Here is a 22,529-nt window from a genome sequence, read left to right as displayed (position 1 = left end):
AGATGAGTTTTGTTTCACACTGTTTCCGACTTCTGATCAGGTTTACATCTGCAGTCGTTGTTCCAAGCCTGCAATGCAGAATGGTTGCTGCCAAGAGTTAAACATGGGGAATGGGGAACTGTGTTTGGTGATGATTTGGACAGCCATATCATGGTATCCCATGGCCCCTGTGGTTAGTATGCAATGTTTCATTATTGCCAAGGATTATGTGACCATTTTGGCTAATTAGATCTATCCCATAGTATAATATTTGTTCCTTGGTGGTGGTGTTGTGATCCAGGATAACAGGACCACTGTTCACACAGCTCTCATCATGCATGGCTGTTTCTGTAGCATGAGGATGAATTATCATATTTCCTGTGGCCATCACTGTTGCCATATCTCAGTGTTATTGAGCCTTTGTGGTCTACTGAGGAGAGAAGCGTGTGTGACCACTGTTCATCTCCATCATTGTTACCTGACCTTGCCACTAATTTGCAGGAAGAATGTCATAGGACTCCCTCGAAAACCATATAGGGCCTGCATTTATCGATTCTGAGGTGACTAGAAACTGTTTTGAATGCCAGCAGTTTTCGTACACTGTATTATGCATGGTGATGTGTTGTGTTTTTGGTATTCCCATATATTTGTCTGTCCCTATATAGTGACTGTGTAATTTAGGTATGTGTTAGCCATATATAGAAATTGGTGGGAGGATTGGGACATGGTGCACTCAGCCTCGTGAGGCCAATTGAGAAGCTATTTGAGTGAGAAGTAGCAGCTCCAAGGTCAATGAAGTCAACAGCAAATGGGGAGAATGGTGTGCTGACCTCACACTCATGCACACTGCATTCCATGATGCCAGTTGCAGAGGATAGCACGGCAGTCGGTTGGTCCTCATTGACCTATCAAGCCTTGCTTGCTTGCTTCGTACTTTATTTTGCTGACTTTCTAAGAAATCAAAACCACTAATGATACCATTTTTGTGATCTGAGGTTGGAAAGGTACAATAAAAGAATTATTACATAAATATGACTGTCACTGCCAAATGAGCACATAGGAGTGAAATAAAGTTTCTGCTATTTTGTGACAGCACAGAAAATCGCTACTTGACGTTCAGTTAGCCAGACCCTGTTAGGCTAATGTTGCATCAACTTTATGTCATACGAAATCAGCTTGCATACCTGATGGGTCTGTAATTAACTCTGCACTGTCATGAGAGCTGTAATTAATTAATAACTGAATGCTGTGGGAAGCACCTGTGAACATATTTCAACTCTGCTCTAGAGCTAATACATTTATATCTTAGAGATTACATATATGTACATGGTGCTCAGTAGAATCTGGAAAAGGGACACAGTGTGTCAGTTCAGTTCTGGTTAGTCGCTGATAATGGCACTTGCATTAATTGTGGGGAAGTGGCCTCTATTCATCACTGAGGAAACTGTGTGTGAACAGTAGTATCGTATTATGGCTGCTGAAAACTAAATTGCTTAATAGCAAATGTTATTCTGCACGATTACATGAGGAAAATGGCCCACTATTCTTAGAGCAGTGGGTTTCTGTATCATGATCAGTTTGTAAGTTTCTGAGAAATAAATTTGAGAACAGCCTGTAATGGTTTTGGAAGATGGATGCTTGTGAATCGAATCTGTGAAATGAACTATGAAGTGTGGCTGGATAGCTTGTTGGATAAGAGTATTGCATACTGCAGAATGAAAGATTCATTCTAGGAACTCAACGTGGTATTCACATATAAATTACCCAGAAAATAAATTGAACAGTTTAGCATTCATTATGACAGTTCTTTTTGTGACAACATGGAACAGAAATAGATTAATTGTCCTAAACCAAAAGAAAATCAAACAATTTGCACAACTAATTTAATGTACATGAGTTTAAACTGAATACAAACCAGTTACAGTACAGTAACACAAGTGTGTTTAAAGTGTTAGGCAGCACTGGAAAGCACCGAAGTAGTTAGTTAATTTTCTTGGCTGAATAAGTATGTCAGTCACATAGGTGGAAACTTTAACTTCACTCTAGAAGTGTCACATGCAGATGTAATGGAGTTGCACAACAGTGCAAGCAGTATGCTTCATTATCCACAAAAATATGTAGACATAGTCATCTACGGAAGCGCTGTTTACATCAGAGCACGGCATCAGCTGACTCAGAGGGAATGACGGTTATCCTGTGGACACGCAGGCTTAAATCAACTGGCTAGCTGATATTGTGTGATTGGCTGACTGAAGATGCTGTGTTTTCCTTGCTGGCAGCACACTTGCTGAAAGTTGGCCTCATGGCACTTTCTGGTAGTTCCCCATCTTCCATCAGTGCATTTGACGGTGTAACAAGAGTACTAATCTGGGCAATTAATATGGATATGAAAAAGTTGGCCTAAACAGCTGCATTGAATCTTTCTTACAGAATAGAATTTTTTGGAGGTAATACAAAAATTAATGGAAAAAGTTGCTAAAATGTGTGTTGCACAGCTTGAGGACTCATTCTAAACACTGTATGATAATAAAAATGTATATTGTCTACTCATTATGTCCATGTTCAGAATTTTGAGAGATTTCCTTTATCTCAGTCACAAATTTTTGACTTGTGGTGTATGGCCATGTACATCAATAACATACTAAAAGGAAGAAACATTTAATACTGTTAAAGAGATAAAGCCATTCCATCTTAGTGCAGAAATAGTCTTATTCAGTAAAGTAACTAATTATCATAGCATTGTCTTTAGGGAATAACGTGGAAGATTTATGATGTATCCTGTAAAATTAAGTTTAATTTAGAGTTATAAAATTGAGTTTTCTGCACATTACATCAGCTATTTAAAAGTCTACCTAACAAAATGATAAAATTTTGATTCACTCACTAATAGTAGTATTTTAAATGACAACCAGTGCTTTGTAAGTATTTTTCTTGTGAAATCAAAGTTTTGTCTGACTAAAGCGTATGATTTTATTAATTCATTGCTTTGTATACATAGTATAACATACTAACCCACTGTGTCAGGAGGTACGTTTGAAAGACTAACATATTTTCCCGTATGCAACAGATTGAAATGAACCAGGAAACTGCAGATGTGCGTAGTGTGGATAATGACACTGAAAAGGCTGGCAACAGCAATGAATTGAAATCAGAGTTTCCAGTGTGTCTGAAACTGAACTCAGAAGTATTGGAAAGGAGTACTGAAGAAGAGGAGGTATATCTAACATTATTCTCTTTATTGGTGAATAATCAGTTGTAGTTTTAAGTTTCAACCACCTATTTGAACTGGTTTTAAGCAAACAAAGAAAAGTCACATGTTGTATATGACAGCATCTGAAAACAGTGTGTAACATTTCAGATGGACATAATTACTTTCAGTTTATAGCCCACATTATATGAATATCTTTTATTTTTTTCTATTATAAAACCAGCTACTAACAAAAATACCGTATTCTTACCGATAACACAAATTACTTTCAATTTAAGTTCACTGGCACTGTAGACCGCAACAATGCATCATAGGCTAGACAGTGTTCTGGGTTTGTGATGGCAGGGCAGGAGGGAGTCTGTGTTAGCAAGCTTGTGAATCCCCACAACTCATGTTCTTCGCATCGGTGAACTGCTGCTGCCAGTTGAGTCCAGTGTTGCCAAATATAGATAGGTTTCCCACGGCATTGAATACATAGCCATTTACAAGACTGTTGGGAATTTAAAATCAAATACTGAACATTATTGTATTAATTTCGAGTATAAGATGCACCCGAATTTTGGAGGCAATTTTTTGAAGAAAAATATGTGTCTTATAGTCCATAAAATACTGTAATAAATATGGGAAAAAGTACCACCACAGCTGTATCTTGAGAATATCTTTATTCTATCACACAAATAGTTCTGGCAACACATTGCCGCCATCCTCAGGCCCCACCACTGCCAAAAGAATATTTGATTTTATTATTAGCACATGTGGGCTAGCTTTCAGCAGAAGTCTACTAATTCAACACATTGTCGAGTATAGACTCCTGACGAAAGATAGCCTACATTTGCTACAAGGATCACACAATAAATTTGACAAGGAAATCAAATACTCTTTTGGCAGTGGTGGGGCCTGAAAATGACAGTAATGTGCTGCCGAAATTAGTCGTGTGGTAGAGTAAAGACATTCTCAAGATACAGCTGTGGTGATACTTTTTCTCACATATATCATCAGTTGAAATCCCTCATCCATGCAATAAGATGGACATCCATAATGCATCGTAGTTGCTTATTCACGTATTATTATGGACACTTCAGCAACATAAAAATGCAAGTGACCATCACAGTCTGAACGCTAATAATGCAACTTGTATCATTTGTATACTTTCTGCTAATAGCACAGCTGTAAATATCTCCTAAATGTGACCTGCTCTTGGTCAGTAACTCACTGATGCTGTTTCTGTAGTCTTAACATACAGAAATGTACATTTCTCTTACTTTAGCCCTTCTTATCCTCACCTCGTATTTGGCATATTTTCATGTTCAGTAATCTTAATACTATAAGTGCAGTATCATGGGCAATGGTTCCCTAGGTAGACTAAATCCCAGTATACAACTGAAGTGCTAATAAAGTACTCCACACTGATAATTTAACTTGAAAGTACTGTGAAAATATTTGTAAAAACGTTTCTGCAGTACTTCATAAAACCATAAAGTTTATTTAATAAAATTCTACACACATTTTCAACAGTACAGGGTGTGCATAAAGTCTGGGAACACTTTAAATTATTTATTGCACAAAAACTAAACATTATACAGATGTCACACATATTGCATTTTGAAGGGAAACCCTGTAAGTTCCACACACACACACACACAAACATTTGATATGCGAACCATGAGTGACCTGGCAGACGTCAATGAGGTAATCGAATTCTTGCCATACCCATCCCAGCATGGCATCGTCGATTGTGGCAGTCGCTTCCCTTATTGTCTCCCGGAGCTCTGCTACATCACGTGGCAGAGGCGGTACATACTCCAGATCTTTAATGTGTCCCCACAGAAGAGAGTCATATGGAGTGAGATCTGATGATCGGGGAGACCATTTCATGAAACAGCTGTCCCCTTCTGTAGCACACCCGATCCATCGATGCGACAGCTCCATGTTCAGCTACCCACAAGCTTCATGATGAAAATGGGGTGAAGCCCCTTCCTGCTGAAAGATGAATGGAGAGTCCGATTGCATTTGAGGCATCAGCCATTGCTGCAACATGTCCAAGTAGGAATATACAGTGACAGTGCTCTCAACGAAAAAGAATGGCCCGTACAGTTTTCGACAGGACAAGGCACAAAAAACATTTACCTTTGAGGAATCATGCTCAAATTCAGTGCATTCATGTGGATGCTTTGTACCCCACAGTCTACAACTATGCCTGTTCACTTTCTCATTAGTGTAAAAAGTGGCTTCGTTGCTAAAAATTAAGCAATCAACAATGCCATCCCCAGTCTCATTCAATTGTTGCAACTGTGAACAAAACTCAAAACGCTTGTCATTGTCATTGAGCTTCTGCACTAGCTCCAATTTGAATGGTTTCATAGACAGCTTCTGTTGCAGGACTTTCCACACTGTTATTGGAGCCATTTTGAGTTCATGGGATGCACGATGCACTGATTTCTTTGGACTCCTTATGAATGTCTCTTGTATGCGCTCCACATTCACTTTATTCACACTGGGATGTCCGCTGCTCTTTGCCAGGCACAAGCAACACATCAGAATGAATTTGTTGTGCCAGTGGTAAATGGCCTCCCTTGTTGGTGGGTTCTTACTGTACTTGGTTCTAAACATCCATTAAACAAGTGTAGCACACTTGTTTTTGTCAAACTCCAACACACAAAAAGCTCTCTCCGCACCTGAACTCGCCATGTTTGTGACTAGCATTGACTATCAGCAAATTACCAAACTATGCTGTGGCAATACACGTGAAAAAAAACTTTCAAGGTTTCTCTTCAAAATGACATATGTATGATATTTGTACAATGTTTGGTTCTTGTGCAATAAATAATTGAAAATGTTCCCACACTTTATGTACACCCTGTATTCACCCAAAAATTCAGGAGTAGTGTAAATTGGGGTTGTTACTTTATTTATTTGCTAATTTATATACTTTTTTTCTTGTTATGAACAACTGATGGCATTTTTATGATCCTATGATGTGTAAACATTCGAAAGACCTTGTTTTAAGCAGCAGCATGTAATTGTCTCCAGTCAAAAGTTGCCAACAACGTACAAGACATCATTGTTGTTGCAGGTGAGATATTGCTTCTGACTGTGTTTTAAACAGAAACTTCTGAAAATTAAAACTTTTGCTATATTCATCTATTTTAGTAATTAATAAAACTTATAACACAAGACTACATGCTGTTTTCAGTTATTGATATAAGCATAGTTGGAGCACTGTTGATAAATGCAAAACTTTAGAGTTTTGAAGAGAATAAAAAATATGTCCAAATGTGATAACTAGCTTTAGTTTGTGAATGTATCTTTTAATACACAGACATTAACAGTGCTGTGGTATTTGCAAACTTTAATAAATCCATAAATCTCAGTGATAAAGACAAATAATATTCTGCTTCAATGAAGAAAAAAGAGGAGGAGTAGGGGAAGATGAACTTAAATGCAAGGTATAGTTAATGCACAATATCATATAATCATAGCTTGGAATTGCAGTAACGTATTTCCATAGAATATGGACTGTAGAAGAATATGTGATATCAGAAGAAATTGTGGAACATAAGACTTTTAACACAGTTCTATTTTGATTGTATAGTATGTAGGATAAGTGAGATTGAAAATATATGCTTCACCTGTGACTTTGTTTCATTATTTTAACATAAAACAAAGTCACAACTGGAGCGGATATTTTCAATCTCGCAATGCAACTCAGTTGTGAATGCTCTTTTTAACAAAATTGTACATGTAGGTAAGTGCCACATGTGTCAATATATGCTTTGCTACTTGTTAGTCAGAATACCGAGAAGAAAACTGTTCATTGCAAGAAAGTTGATTGTGTGTAATATTGTGCATTATGAAGTTTTAATTTTGATGGTTGTGTCGACTGACTGACTGACTGACTGACTGACTATCACATTACTAGACCAGAAGCTAGTGGTTCAACCCCAAATTGACCCAAAGTTCTTCTCTCTTTTTCTTTTTCTCTGTTAAATGTGTTCTTTCACTTCTGGCAATGCTCTTTGTGTGAAAAAATGAAGTGCCTCTATGGATCACATTTCATGGTCATATTCCAAGACCATCTGTAACTGGATGTGTGGAGTAACTCTTATGCCAGAAGCATGCAAAGGTGTTCCACATTATGTAGAAACTTCCTTAGTAAAGTACTGTAGTGATAAAATATACCTAGATGTTTGTGACACTATTACTTTTGTTGTCCATAAAGACCATGTTCCAAATATTAGGAGCAGAAGTAGTCCACTGATGAGTCCAATAATTAAATTGTTCTATTTCATAAGTACATCTAAAATATCTCTTAGAGAAGATTTTTATTCTTTCTTTTCATGAGTGGAAACTACAATAATGTTTGGTGGTCGGAGCACAGTTTACATAGTGCTGGCATTGTAGTTCTCGTAATAGTGTTGTTGCAGTACAAAGACATTATAGTAAATAATTAGAAATCAGTATTGGAGACATTTTATAGCTTGGCAAGATAAAGTAATTTTTATTAGGCTCACAACCTTTACTGATTAATATTCTGTTTACATTTTTGCCATATAGTAAACATGTCAATACAGCTGTCTTTTCCTTTGTTTTGATTGCTGGCCAACTTGCATTAATTTTGTTTTGATTGCTGGCCAACATTATTGCATTAATTTTGTTTTGATTGCTGGTCAACGTTCTTGCATTAATTTCTGCTCTCTCTCTCTCTCTCCCCCCCCCCCTCCCCCCCATGTATTCCTTGTCTTCAGCCTCAGCTTGCTCGGAAAACCTCTTCATCTTTGTAGTTTTTCCTTAAGATCACTTTCCTGGATATCTCCAGGAGAAATTTCCAGTACTCATAGATCTTTGTCAGCTTCTGTGAATCATGTCCCTTCAGTTTTCTTATCTTGAAAATAGGTTAAAATCCTTTTAGATGCTCTTCCTACACTGATTCATGTCCTATGGCCTTAAAAGCCACTCCTTTTTTTCTGAATCGTGTCACTTACTTTCTCCATGTGTTTATATAGTTCATATTTGAGACAAATTGTGTACTCACCATATTTTTTGTGGGATCCATGATTTTTCTCAAGATCTTTGTTTCCTTGGCTTCAAGGCTCTCTATTAAAACTGTCTGGTTCACTGGAAGTACCAGAAAGTAATGCACCAATTTTTTTTCTCTCAGCTAAAAACAATGCTACAAATGTAAAATGTATGTATTATTTGAATTATCCTGATTGAGTGCACTAAGTTTCCGTCACTTCTGACAGATAGTGTAGCTGCAGGACAGTTTCAAAATGACGTCTGTAGGTGATATACATTACAAGCAACATGCCATCATTGAATTTCTCACTGCAGAGAAAGAAACTGTGGGGAATATTCACAAGTGCTTTAGCAAAGTCTATGGAGCATCTGCTGTCGACAGAGGTACAGTTAGTCACTGGGCTCGGAGGTGGGGTCATCAGGAGGCGGTTCGGTGGAGCTGCTCAACTTGCAGCGGTTAGGGAGACCATCCACGGTTGTCACACCTGATTTAGCCCCCTCGTACTTCCACTTGTTTGGGCCATTAAAGGATACCATTTGTGGAAGATGTTTTGAGGATGATCAGGAGGTGATTCACGCAGTAAAGTACTGGGTCCGCCACTAGGACAAACACACCCTTGTTTCGCACTGGAAGAAGGCCATAAGAAGGCCATAGAACGGGATGGAGATTACATGGAAAAATAGGGTGTGTAGATAAAACACCATTCTTTCATGTGCATAATTCACATTATGTTCAATAAAGAATTATGGAAGAAAAAAAAGGCATGCATTATTTTTTGGGCAATCCTCATATATAGAATACCTCCAGAATACTTATAGAATAATAGTGCAGTAGTATCTAATTTTGCCACTTAAGGATATCGATCTGATTGTAAATGCCTTTAGTTAGTTCTATTATTGATTTGTTTTGTATCTGCAAATAAAAAAAGACAATTTTATTCTTTTCAGTTAACAGTAATGTACCAAAGATATGAAATACGTAAACCAAATGGCAGTGTACCGTAATTTAAAATATTGACACTATTGTTCACTCCTGCAAACGGAAGTGCTATAGCAAACAAAACCCATCTTTTATGAGAGGTCACTGGTTTGTTTTTCCAAATTTTCATCATCATTATTTGGCAAACAACATGATCAAAGGTGATGGCAGGTTGCCAGACTTCTTGTCAGTGTCTTGGGTTAAGGTCCAAGCCTCTCTGCAATGTTTTGTGGAATGAGGAGGGAATGTGCTGCTGTAGATAATCTGTCTGACACATATGGACTTTAAACTTTGTGACATGATCAGCACTCTTCAAGAGAAATAGGCTGTTTTTGGCATGTGGTTGAAACTCTCTGTTCTTTTCATCTGCTACAGCACAAGCACTACATTGCTCTGCACAAGGCTCATTAATCATTCCATATGCTGCTAATATATAGCGGACACCATAAAAAAAGGTCATATGATGATGGTAACAAACCAGCTCCAAGAGGAAGCAAAGTTTTGTTCCCACAATGCAGTCAACACTAATTCCCTGAGTATTAGATTGTCTTAGACTAGTACTAAACAGAATAACTGTTTATTATTGATAATAAGCATTGCACCACAATAGCACTGGACTCCTATTCAGGATTTCAAATCCTAGCTCAGGCATCAAAGATTAAGTTTTCTGTGATAATCCTAAACCATTTATGATAAATCCCAAGATGGTTGCTTTGAAAAGGACAAGAGTGATTTTCTTCTCTGACTTAGTTCCAACTGGAATTTTGAGAAGTCTCTAAAATACATTATTAGTTGTTAAAATAGGCATTTATTTGGGTGATCATTATTATTATTATTGAGCACAATTCATAAGCTCTTATCTACTTACAAAATTACGCTTAAAGCTTTTTTGATGTGATGCATTATTATGCTTTCAAATAAAAAACAAGGTTTGATGTGGAAACAAAATCTTCTGTATATCTTCTAAATGCTGCTCTGATGATATTTTTAAAGTATGCACCTAACTCTCCATTGTCGTACAATATTTAACTCTCTTGTATTTCAGGGGCATTTTGGAGATGAAGAGAAACAGTCCGTTGCTGATATTTTAAATCAGTATGAGGCTTATTTTACAAACTATAGAAAAAATCTTGAAACTGAAGTGCAATCGCTGATGGATGTATTAGAGAAAAATGAAAGATACCAATGTCAGCAACTTGAAGAGAAGCACATAAATGAAGTTCAGTCTTTAAAGCAACAGATAAGTGACCTAAGAAAGCAAATGAGCAGTGTTGCAGGACAGACAGTTCAAAATATCATGCAGCAGACAGATGTGACTATGGCTGATCTGGCTAATGTTCTAGATATTAACGGCAGTCATCCCAGTGACACAGGGGAAGAGGTTGTCCCAGGTAATTCACAGTCAGTTTTAATTTAACACGATTTTAATGTTTTTACTCTTTCATTTATAACCATTATTGTGAGACATTCCTGTCATACATCAAATACTTTGTTTTATTAGTGTTGTTGTTTGTATTCTCTGATACTACGTAGCTAAAGTGTGCTCATAAGTTCAGTTCTCCCTTTTAAAAAGCACATGCATTCTTAACAGATAATAACTGGACAAAAAATTAGTTAGAATAAAATGCAGTTAATTTTCAAGACACATCAGTTCGAACAAAAATCTCTAGGTTTCAGTGGCTATCCCCACTATTGTCGCCAAAAGTAGAATCACTGGCTGCGTGGGCTAGCATTATTTTCTGCTTGTGTAGGCACGGTTGTAGCACTCAGAGAGGCCCAAAATGACACAATTGCAGAAGGTGAATTAGGGAGCTTGTAGCAGCTCAGGCCCGCTGTGGGGCCAGGTGGCGCGAGAGGCTGGAACCACATTAGAAACTGCTGATCCTGCCTTCCTACAAGTGTCAAGCATCCGTCTTTGCTCTTTTGATATCCAAAGCATGCCCACACCCCCAACTAAGTGTGTATCCCTGGTATCTCCTAAAATTATTGCTATTTATTCTAATGTAAGTTGTCTCCTTTATAAGTTGATGCATGAGCCAAGAATCTCATCTTTTCAAACTGTATTTTGTGTCAGTTTTTCAGGTAGTGCACAACTATGGCTATCTTGTCCAACTCCCTTTGTTTAATATGTTTAACTGTGCAAATTATTTGACCTATACAGATGCTGCTGCATTCACAAGGGACACCAGGCACATGAAGAGCTATGTCATCTTTAACAGGGTGCAGCATATCTTGTATCTTGGGAGTGAGTCAGAACACATCTTAATCCATGTCTCTGCTAAAATAGAGAGGACATAACATACAGATTGGTAATAACAAAAAAAAGTGTTTCTGAAAAAGAGAAATTTGTTAACATCAAATATAGATTTAAGTTTTAGGAAGGTTGTTGTCTGGATTGTGATTTTGTACAGAAGTAAAACGTGTGATAAACAGTTGAAACAAGAAGAGATCAGAAGATTTTGAAATGTGGTGCTACAAAAGATTGCTGAAGATTTAGATGGGTAGATTGGAGAGTAATGGAGAGGCAATGGTTTAAATTGAGGAGAAAAGAAATTTGTCAGTAGTTGATGATTCAATGGGATCAGTTGATAGCACACATCCAGAGGTGCCAATGAACTGTCAGTTTGGTAACGGAGATGAGAAACCAAGCACTGACTTCAGTAAGTGGGTTCAAACAGATTGAGTCTCTGTTGTTATGCAGACACGAAGAGGCTTGCAAATGATAAGACTAACTTGGAGAGCTGCAACTAGCCAATATTTAGACTGAAAACAAGGACTACATTTACTATCTGACATGCACTATCTCGTTGCTCCACAGGGTGGTAGGAAAGCAGCCAGCTTGGCCTTTTCCGCCTATTCACAAGGCATCCTTGTTCAGGGCACCTGAATATAACCATTCTCTCTGAACTCTTGTCTCAAATACTGCAATTTAGACTGTAGGTGGTCATCATCGGAAATAATTTCTGCCCTGTGAACTAATGTGTTTAGGACTGCTTTCTTGTTTAAAGGATGGTGGAAATGATCAGCATTCAAGTACCAATCAGTATGCTTGGTTTCCTGTACTGCTTTCTGCTTTCTGCTCAATTGAAACATCCAGCAACTGTAGCTTTCCATCCTCAATGGTAAATTTAATGTTCGGATGGACATTTTATGTGATTGATGAACTGCTGCAGTGAATTTTCACTGGGAGGCCATATCAGGAAGATGTCATCATCGTACCCTAGGAAGCAAGACAGACACAGCACCACAGAGTTCAGAGCCTGCTCCTCAACATGCTCCATGAAGATATTTACAACATTTGGACACAGTGGTGATTCCATCACTGTGCTCTCAATCATTTCATAATATTCACCATGATACAAAAGTAGATTGCTGTTAGAAAGTGACGAAAGGACATGACAATTCCAAGTGGAGGCCAAATCGACTGCATTCCTGCCATACTGCAGCGTGATCAGCAGAAAGTTAGGATGTGTGCTGCAGAGACATGGACTGGGACCAGTGTTCTGGCCTGCCGCCAAAATAAGAGATATGCTGCACCCTGTTAAAGATGACATAGCTCTTTGTGCGACCTTTTGTATGGTGTCCCTTGCAAATGTGGCAGCACCACCTATACAGGTCACACTGGACTCGCATTCGGGAGGACGACGGTTCAATCTCGCGTCCGGCCATCCTGTTTCAGGTTTTCTGTGATTTCCCTAAATCGCTCCAGACAAATGCCGGGATGGTTCCTCTGAAAGGGCACGGCCGACTTCCTTCCCTGTCCTTCCCTAATCCAATGAGACTGATGACCTCGCTGTCTGGTCTCCTCCCCCACAACAACCCCAACCTATACAGGTCAAATAATTCGCATAGTTGCAAAGTGTTGCTCCAAGGACAAGTGACATATCAGACAAAGGGAGCTTGACAAGTTGGCCATAGCTGAGCATTACCTGGGAAACAGACACAAACACTGTTTTAAAAGACGAGAGACTTGGTCACATATCATCACAGTGGGTTTCCGATACAAAGGAGGTGACTGAGATTAGTACTAACAGGAACAATTTTAATAGAGATCAGGGGTATGCACTTAGTAGGGCATGGAGGTGGACTTTGGGTATCGAAAGAGAGCAAAGACAGTTCCTTGACACTTGTATGGAGGCTGGAGCTTCAATTTCAAAGATAGCGCAGGCCCCTTGCATCTCTGAGGCCAGTTGGTCCCGCGGTGGGCTAGTACCAGCCATGAAGTGTGTGACAGTGATACAATTATGAGTAATTTAATTATATACAATTTGTAGTACACCCTTTCTTTCTGGTGACAGCAGCAAATCATTGTGACGTTTGATATTCCTCAAACCTCTTTGATACAGTTAGGGAGTGAAAGACTGGCGCATATTCAGAGAGATGTTACAGGAAAATAAACCTGTCAACAGGTCACTGTAATGTTCACTTGGGAAGGGACAATGACAGACAAACCCACAAATATTCTCTATTCAAGGTTATCACCAATGATTTGAACATACTCCATTGTTGAGATGGTAGTATATGAGATTTCTGTTTGACAGGAACAGAATTCAAATCCATCTCTGCCTTTACTAATTATCTTCCTGAAACAGGCCACAATCATTCCGTTCCTTCACTGTTCTGCAGGTAGACTATTACCCACACTCCAAGGAGCGTAATTGGGTCAAACATTGAACTTCCCTCTTAGAGACTTCTTGCCTCATGTACACACTTATGTCCAATGATTGGTGTACACCAATACACATTGTGACTTTTCAGTCCAATCAACTTTTTTGTTGTATTGGCACACAATAGTAATATTTCAGCATTCATACTAGTCTTTCTCATGCTGCGTTCAGTTAGCAAAAGTACTTATTTGAGGTGAGGTGTAGACTTCACCAACCTCATTCCCCGTATTCACCTCCACCACAAAATTTGGAGACGGGTGCTATACACCATGCCCTCTCCATTTTAGACTGAAGTATAACAACAACAGTAATGTCTACAAAAAGTATGAAGCAGTGATAATACTAGATAAGTGAGTGCCCATCATACATTATCTGATCAAAAAAGTATCAGGACTCCTATTAGTAGACATTAATCTGGTGTGCTTCCGCCCTTTGCCTTTGTCCGCCTTCATAGTTGAGTAGTCAGCGTGGTTGAGTGCCATGCGGGAGACCTTCCCAGAGGACTGGTATGCATTGCTCTCAGCCTTGTTAGGCCAACTGAGGAGCTACATAACTGATTAGTAGCATTGTCCAGGCCCAGAAACCCATCGACGACCCTGAAAACATTGTGCTGACTGCACGAATGTCTGTAGAGGAATGGCAGCCCATTCTGTCAGTACTAGAAAAGGTGATTATGGATGCTGGAATTTGGAGCAAAGGTGATGTTCTGACTCATCCTAGAGGTGTTCCGTTAGGTTCAGGTCCAGACTCGGGGCACATCAATCCGTTTCAGAGATCAGTAATTTTTGAAAACATGTCTCTCTGGAGTACAGCGGTGTATTTATTATTTAAAAATAAATACAAACAGTCACAACTGCAATAAACTTTCATCTGATTTAGACCATTTTAGACCCACAACATGATGGTAGATGGTGGCTGTAAACAGAGCAGGCAATACGCCTCCTTGAATTCTAACTGTTGAGAAATTAGTATTTCTGGAGGTGCACCGCCTGCTCTGTTCACAACCACCATCTACAATTATAGTGTGTGTCTGAAGATGGTCTAAAACAGACTGAAACTGGTAACAGTAAATAAAAAAAGAGGTTTATTGTAGTTGTGACTGTATTCGCTTTTGAATTTCAGGGATGTTTTTGTTCACAAACCATTTCCTCACAGATGACACCACCTCAGGCACCACTGAGCACTGGCTACAGATTTGCTACAGACTATAGAGTGATTCATCACTCATTTTCAGTTATCCACTGTCCAATGGCATTGCTTTTTACATCACCTGAGACACCACTTAGCATCGACTACAGAATGTCTGGCTCACGAAGAGCTGCTCAGCTGTTGTACCTCATTCCTTTTAACCCCCTATGTGCAGTTGTTGCTGGCTGGGCTACTGGAAGCACTTTAGAACTTAAAAGTGCTTCCTTCCTCTAATTTCATGCAATTTTTTTACAACCACCCTCCCAATCCATCAGTACATGAGGTCTGCCTGGTATTGGTTTACTTATGGTTATTTGTTCACATTTCCACTTCACAGTCATATTACCAACAGTCAACTTAGACAGCTTTAAAAGGGTTCAAGTGTCCTTGATGGACTTGTTACCATGGTAACACCTAATGACTTGTCCATCTTAGAAGTCACTGGGCTCTCTTTGCCAACCCATTCTGCTGTTAATCCTACTCTTCTGACAACACAATGCTCCCAACCTTTTTATGGTGTTGGGTCCATCTCTCGTGACATCTAATGGTCAGTTGTGAATTACTCAGTATTTTTGGTCAGATAGCATTTGCCGGCAGCAAAGGGTGTGATACCGAGAAGAAAAAGAAAATGACTCTTCCCATTGAGAGAGTCACAGTTACTGTGCAAAACAAAACCAGATAATAGTATTTCATTATTTTAAAAAAGTATAGCCATAAGATTTCTACTATACTCTCTAAATTTTTGAGATTCATTCTGTGGGCAAGATGATCTTTTTAAATACAACTATTTAAGCATGAGGTGTGGCATCCATGAAACATCAGTCTATTTCTGTTTGGTGGTGGGTCAAACACCTGCTTCTATGTCAAATGGTAACTGTTGTCATCTTCAATCTAAATACTGGTTTGATGCAGCTGTCCCTGATAGTCTTATCATTTGCAAGCCTCTTCGTCTCTGTGTAACTACTGCAACTTAATTTGTTTGAACCTGCTATCTGAAATCAATGCTTGGTCTCCTTCCTCCGTTATCAAATTGATAGTTCATTAGGACCTCAGGATGTGCCCTATCAACTGATCCTATCGAATTGTCAAATTGTGGCATCAATTTCATGTCTCCTTAATTTAATAAATTACCTCTTCATTAGTTTCCAATCTGCCCATCTAATCTTCTTCTGTAGCACCACATTTCAAAAGCTTTTGGTCTCTTCTTGTCTGAAGTGTTCAACATCCACATTTTACACTCCAGGAAAAAGCCTTCCAATAACCTTCATAACACTTAAATCTATATTGGATGATAACAAATTTCTATTTCTGAGAAACTTTTTTTTTTTTTTTTTCTGTTACCAGTCTGCATTTTATGTCCTCTCTACTTCACCCATGTCAGTTATTTTGTGGCCCAAGTAGCAGAAGCCATCTAATACTTGTAGTGTCTCATTTTCTTATACAATTTCACAACATTCCATTCCCTTGTTTTATTTTTGATGATATTCATCTTATAACCTCTTTTTCAAAATGCTATCCATTGAGTTCAACTGACCTACCAACTCTTCCCATGTCTGATAGAATTACTGTGTACTGGAAGACCTTGGAAGTTTTTATTTTTTCTCCTTGAACTTGACTCTCCTTTCTAAGTTCCTCATTTGTTTCCTTTACTGCTTGCTCAATGTACAGATTGAACAGAATTGGAGATATAATCCCAGTCAGGTTTCTGTACAAATTGTTTACATTTCCACCTACATCTACATCTACATCTGTACTCTGCAAACCACCATAAGGTGCTTGGCAGAGAGTACATCCCACTGTATCAGTTATTAGAGTTTCTCCCCATTCTTTCCTGTATGGAGTTTGGAAAGAATAATTGTTTGACTGCCTCTGTGCATGCAGTAATTATTCTAACCTGATCCTCATGATCCTTGTGTGAAGCCTGTTCTTGAAATTTTGTTAATAGACAATATATTTTGCATTTATCTTTAAGAGTCTTCCAGTTCAGTTCCTTCAGTATCTCTGGGACACTCTCCCATAGATTAAACCAACGTGTGACAGTTCATGCTGCCCTTCTCTGTATACATTTAATATCTCCTGTTAGTCCTGTTTGGTATGGGTCCCACACACTTGAGCACTGTTCTAGAGTTGGTCACACGAGTGATTTGTAAGCAGTCTCATTTGTAGGCTGCGCTTCCCCAGAACCAGTAAAGTGAAGTCTATCATCTTCTTAACCATGACTGAGCCAATGCAGTCATTCCATTTCATATCCCTGCAAAATGTTACACCCAGGTATTTGTACAATTGGCTGATTCCAACAGTGGCTCATTGATAACATAGTCAAAGGATACTATGTTTTTCATTTTGTGAAGTGCATAATTTTACATTTCTGAACATTTGAAGCAAGTTACCAATCTTTGCATCACTTTGACGTCATATCAAGCTCTGACTGAATACTTACACAGCTTCTTTCAGATAGTACTTTATAGTAGATAACTGCATCATCTGCAAAAGCCTGATATTACTGTTGATAATTAATTTATGACTTGAACAGCAAGGGCACCAACACTCTTCCCTGGGGAAGAAACAGACATCTGGCAATTACTCTCCATCCAAGATTATCACGACAATATGCTGCATCTTCCCTACCAAATGATTGTCAATCTAGTCCCAAATTTCAGTTGATAGCCCATATGATCATACGTTTGACAATAAACGTAGATGTGGTATTGATCAAATGCTTTTTGGAAATCAAGAAATACTGCACCTATCTGATTGCTTTGATCCAAAGCTTTCTGAACATCACACGAGGAAAGTGCAAGCAGCATTTCACATGATAAACGTGTTTGGAATCCATTCTGGTTGCTATTGAGGACGTCATTCTTTTCAATGTACCTCACTATGTTAAGCTCAGAATATATTCTAACATTCTACAACAAATTGATGCCAAGGATTTTGGACAGTAGTTCTGTGGATCACTTCTACTACCCTTGTTATAGACGGGTATGACCTGTGCTTTTTTTCAATAACTGGGTGAGGGTTTTTATTTGAGGGATATGTGATCGGTTATTTTTAGAAGAGGGGCTAACTCAGCCACAAATTCAGTATCAAATCTGACAGGCATTCCATTGGGCCCTAGAGCTTTGCTCAATATTAACAATTTCAGCTGTATCTCAACACCACTAACACTAAGTCTTATTTCATTTATCTTCTTAGTGGTGTAATGTGATCGGTTATTTTTAGAAGAGGGGCTAACTCAGCCACAAATTCAGTATCAAATCTGACAGGCATTCCATTGGGCCCTAGAGCTTTGCTCAATATTAACAATTTCAGCTGTATCTCAACACCACTAACACTAAGTCTTATTTCATTTATCTTCTTAGTGGTGTGAGTATTAAATTGGGGCAATTCTCCTAGCTTTTCCTTTGTAAAGGAACATATGAAAATGGAGTTAAGCGTTTCAGTTTTTGCTGTGCTATCCTCAATTTCAGTTTCAGTCTCATTTGCTAGGGATTGGGCTCTTAACTTTGGTGCCACTAATAGCCTTAGCATATGACCAGGATTTCTTTGGATATTGTGAAATGTCATTTGACAACATTCTGCTATGGTAGTCATTGAAGGCATCAAGCATTTCTCTCTTGACAGCCAACCATATTTCATTCAGCATCTCTCTACATTGTTTTACGCTTATTATGCAGTTATCTTGGTTTCATTAGATATTTTTTTTTTTTACACGTACTGTATACCATGGGGGTTCCCTCCCATTATGAACTGTTCTAGTGGGTACATATCTATCCAGTGCATGGTCAACTATTCTTTTAAACTTGAGCCATAGTTCCTCTACATGCTCGTGCCCTGTGCTGAAAGTTTCAAGTTCCTCATTGAGATATTTCACTACTGATTTTTTATCTCGTTTACTGAACATATATATCTTTCTGCTTGTTTTAGTTGTCCTTTTCACTTTGGTAATCATTGTTGACACAACTGTGTTGTGGTCACATATCATTTTTTATGTGTATGTCTTCAAAGAGATCAGTTCTATTTGTTGCCATTACATCCAATATATTTCCATCATAAGTGGGGCTCCTAACTGTCTGTAGATTTCAGAGACGGCATTTAGCAATGTTTCACAGTATGTCTTATCTCGCCCACAACTAATAAAACTGTAATTTTGCTAATTGGTTGTTGGATGTTTGAAGTCTCCCCAAGTGATTACAGCATGATTGGGGAACTTACATACAAGTGAACTGAGCTTTTTTGTAAAGTTTTCGGTCACGCCATGAGATGAGTCTGATGCGTGATAGAAAGACCCGATTATCATTTTATGCCCAACCCTAGTACTGAGTCTTGCCCAAACAATCTCACATGCAGCTTCAATTTCTATGTTGGTGGATTGAGTTTGTTGTTTACTGTTACAAATACACTACCTCCATTTCCCATTTGCCTATTCTTTCAATATACACTTTTCCCCAAAAATCTCACTTCTATCAATTTCAGATTTCAACAGTTTTTTGTAGCTCGTTTTCTGTGAGTTTCACTGCTTTTCATGACTGCTTCAAACTCTGGGACTTTGTTACAAATGTGTCTGCAGTTTACTATTAGGATTTTAATACTCACACCAATGGGAGGCATTTCTTTCAATCTTACACTGATACTTCCAGCTTTCCTATGGCTGTTGTTACCGGGACTGAATGGATAATTGCCCAATCTAAAAATCCCTTGTGTGCACCCTAAACACAGTCAGCTGCCTCAGTAGCAGCTTCCAATGTTTAGTGCACACCAGACTCATTTAGAGGGACCTTACAGTTCTCAACCCTACGGCACAAACCCAGAAAGTTGCAACCTAGCTTGTCACAGAACATTCCATCTCTGAATTTTATAGGGATAAAAGATGAGTGAAAATGTACGATTTAGAAGACTATATTTGCTCCCAAATAATTATTTTGTGCAAATGCTTTAACATATTATGAGGTGTGAAAATTGAAAAGTTGCAAAACAGGTTAATGGGTGTTGAAGAATTTCAGATGATCAGTAGATTTTTCAAATGTAACAGACATCTGTCATTTCAACAGTACACGGTAAATCTTTGTGCCTGGTGATCTTATGGTGCAAGTAAAGCATTTTTTCAGTCTTACTACCTGCCAAGAAGCAGCTGATTGGTTTTATGAAGAAGTGAAATCACTTAATTGTTAATGATATTAATCTATGAGAATAGCCAAAATTTCGAAGTTCATTAAGATATAGTGATATAAAATATTATTTGTTTTTGACAAATAAGTAGGAACCTTTATGCATATGCTTTTACCTTGTAAATAATTAGGTTACTACATTAATTGAGAAGTAGACATGTTATGATGTAGATTTTTGGATGAATAAAAAGCCATTTGAGCTCATGAGGCTCCTCCAGTTCCCAGTTGGCAGCAAATACACTTGTAAAATGTGAGACCTGAGTTTCTCCTGGCGTATACAACTTTCAAATAACTTCCGGGAATTCAGCCAGGTAACACTTTCAGCGACCGCCGATATTTCGGCGGGAGAACACCCCGCCATTTTCAAGGCAAACTGCAACGGACAGGCGGCGTACATGCAAATTTAATACCTCGGTCCTCGGACCCAAGCAGGAAAGATAACACACACACACTGAACACTAGTGCCACCAAAGATGGCCAAAGTCAGAGCTATCGATAGTGAGACTATGAATTCGCCGGTGAGGTAGCATTGAGTCTGTCCCTCTGTTTCTTGACAAGGGAGAGAGCCGGATTCCAAACAGAGTTTAAACAGAAACCTCCATCCCTGTTAACAAGGTTGCTCGCTAATTTAATCTCAACTGCCTCCCGAATCACACTGTCCCAATAGCTGGACGTGCATGCCAATATCTCGGTCTTATTATATAACATGGGGTGACCAGTATCCAAGCAATGTTCAGCAATAGCAGATCTATTAGGCTGCTGTAATCGTGTGTGCCGTTTATGCTCAGTACATCTGTCCTCCACGGTCCTGATAGTTTGACCAATATATGCCATGCCGCAGCTACAAGGGACACGATATACACCCGCCTTACGCAGTCCAAGATCATCCTTAACGGAACCCAAAAGTGCTCTAATTTTAGAAGGAGGTCGGAAAACGCATTTCACATCGTATTTCCGTAAAATACGACCGATCTTATTGGACGTGTTTCCTACGTAAGGCAAGAAGGCAGTAGACTTAGGTGTTGACTCAGAATTATCATCAATCACCTGATGTACAGTTGGTCGATAGCGCAACGCACGTTCAATCTGTCTATCACTGTAACCATTTTGACTAAATGTAACTTCAAGATGGGACAGCTCAGCTGGCAAAGTCTCAGCGTCAGAAACGATATGTGCCCTGTGTACCAAGGTACGAAGTACCCCTTCACGCTGAGCCGAATGGTGACAACTATTAGCTTGTAAGTACAAGTCGGTGTGAGTACGTTTCCTGTAGACTGCATGTCCCAATGATCCATCATCCTTCCTCCTAACCAACACGTCGAGAAAGGGAAGGCAACCATCCTTTTCCACCTCCATCGTGAAACGAATGTTCGGGTGGATCGAGTTCAGATGTTCTAGAAAGACATTCAAATTCTCCCTACCGTGAGGCCAAACAACGAAGGTATCGTCAACGTATCTATAGAAACAGGCGGGTTTTAAAGGCGCCGACTCCAATGCACGTTCCTCGAAGTCTTCCATAAACAAATTTGCGATCACAGGAGACAACGGACTACCCATCGCAACTCCATCTGTCTGCTCGTAATACTGGTCATTAAATAAGAAATAAGTGGATGTCAACACATGCCTAAAGAGATTAGTTAAATCAGCACCAAACCTGGCTTCTATTAACCGCAACGAATCAGACAGAGGAACACGAGTGAAGAGAGAGACCACATCGAAACTCACTAAAATATCAGTCATTCAGCCTCAGTCCCTCCAAACGACTTAAAAAATCAGCTGAGTTCCTGATATGATGTTCACACCGTCCTACTTGTGGACTCAACAGAGAAGCAAGATGCTTGGATACACAATATGTCGGGGCGCCGATGTTACTCACTATAGGACGGAAAGGAACCCCTTCCTTATGAACCTTTGGAAGGCCATATAACCTAGGGGGAACCGCACTATAGGTGTTAAGCCTCTTGATTGTGTCCTGCGACAAACCACTTTTCTTCAGGAGGTTGTTGGTCTTTCTCTCAACACTTTTCGTGGGGTCAGCATCGATTCTGCGATACGTTGAATCAGATAGTAAACGTTGCATCTTTTGTACATAATCATGTTTATTTAAAACAACGGTGGCATTGCCCTTGTCAGCAGGTAAAATAACAATACTGGGATCAACTTTGAGAGAGCGTAAAGCAGCCCTCTCTGCTGCTGTTACATTACTCTTGGGTGGACGAGCCCTAGTCAAAACACGGCATGCCTCCCTCCTAACTTCCTGTGATAAATCTCACAGAGAAATCTTTTGACGACGCAACCTTATCCGTTCTAGGGAAGGGATTAAA

The 22,529-nt window shown here is 39.0% G+C and overlaps 1 protein-coding gene and 1 long non-coding RNA gene across 2 annotated transcripts in view; one reads left to right on the top strand and one right to left on the bottom strand.

Moving 5' to 3' along the window:
- The window catches only part of LOC124593753, a 64,096-nt gene extending 62,155 nt beyond the window's left edge, over positions 1-1,941 (bottom strand). The window contains exon 1 of the long non-coding RNA XR_006978145.1: positions 1,895-1,941. This is a non-coding gene — a long non-coding RNA (uncharacterized LOC124593753). The remainder of the gene's footprint in view (positions 1-1,894) is intronic.
- Positions 1-22,529, top strand: part of LOC124593751 (A-kinase anchor protein 9-like) — a 505,072-nt gene that overhangs the window by 248,841 nt on the left and 233,702 nt on the right. The window contains exons 19-20 of the mRNA XM_047132086.1: positions 3,047-3,193; positions 10,228-10,573. Coding sequence (XP_046988042.1) covers positions 3,047-3,193; positions 10,228-10,573 — 493 coding nt within the window. The remainder of the gene's footprint in view (positions 1-3,046; positions 3,194-10,227; positions 10,574-22,529) is intronic.

The sequence above is a fragment of the Schistocerca americana genome, chromosome 2 (assembly GCF_021461395.2).
Source record: "Schistocerca americana isolate TAMUIC-IGC-003095 chromosome 2, iqSchAmer2.1, whole genome shotgun sequence".
Classification (NCBI taxonomy): Eukaryota; Metazoa; Arthropoda; class Insecta; order Orthoptera; family Acrididae; genus Schistocerca; species Schistocerca americana.
The sequence above is the reverse complement of the archived record's forward strand: the minus strand, read 5'-3'. Positions and strand labels throughout refer to the sequence as shown.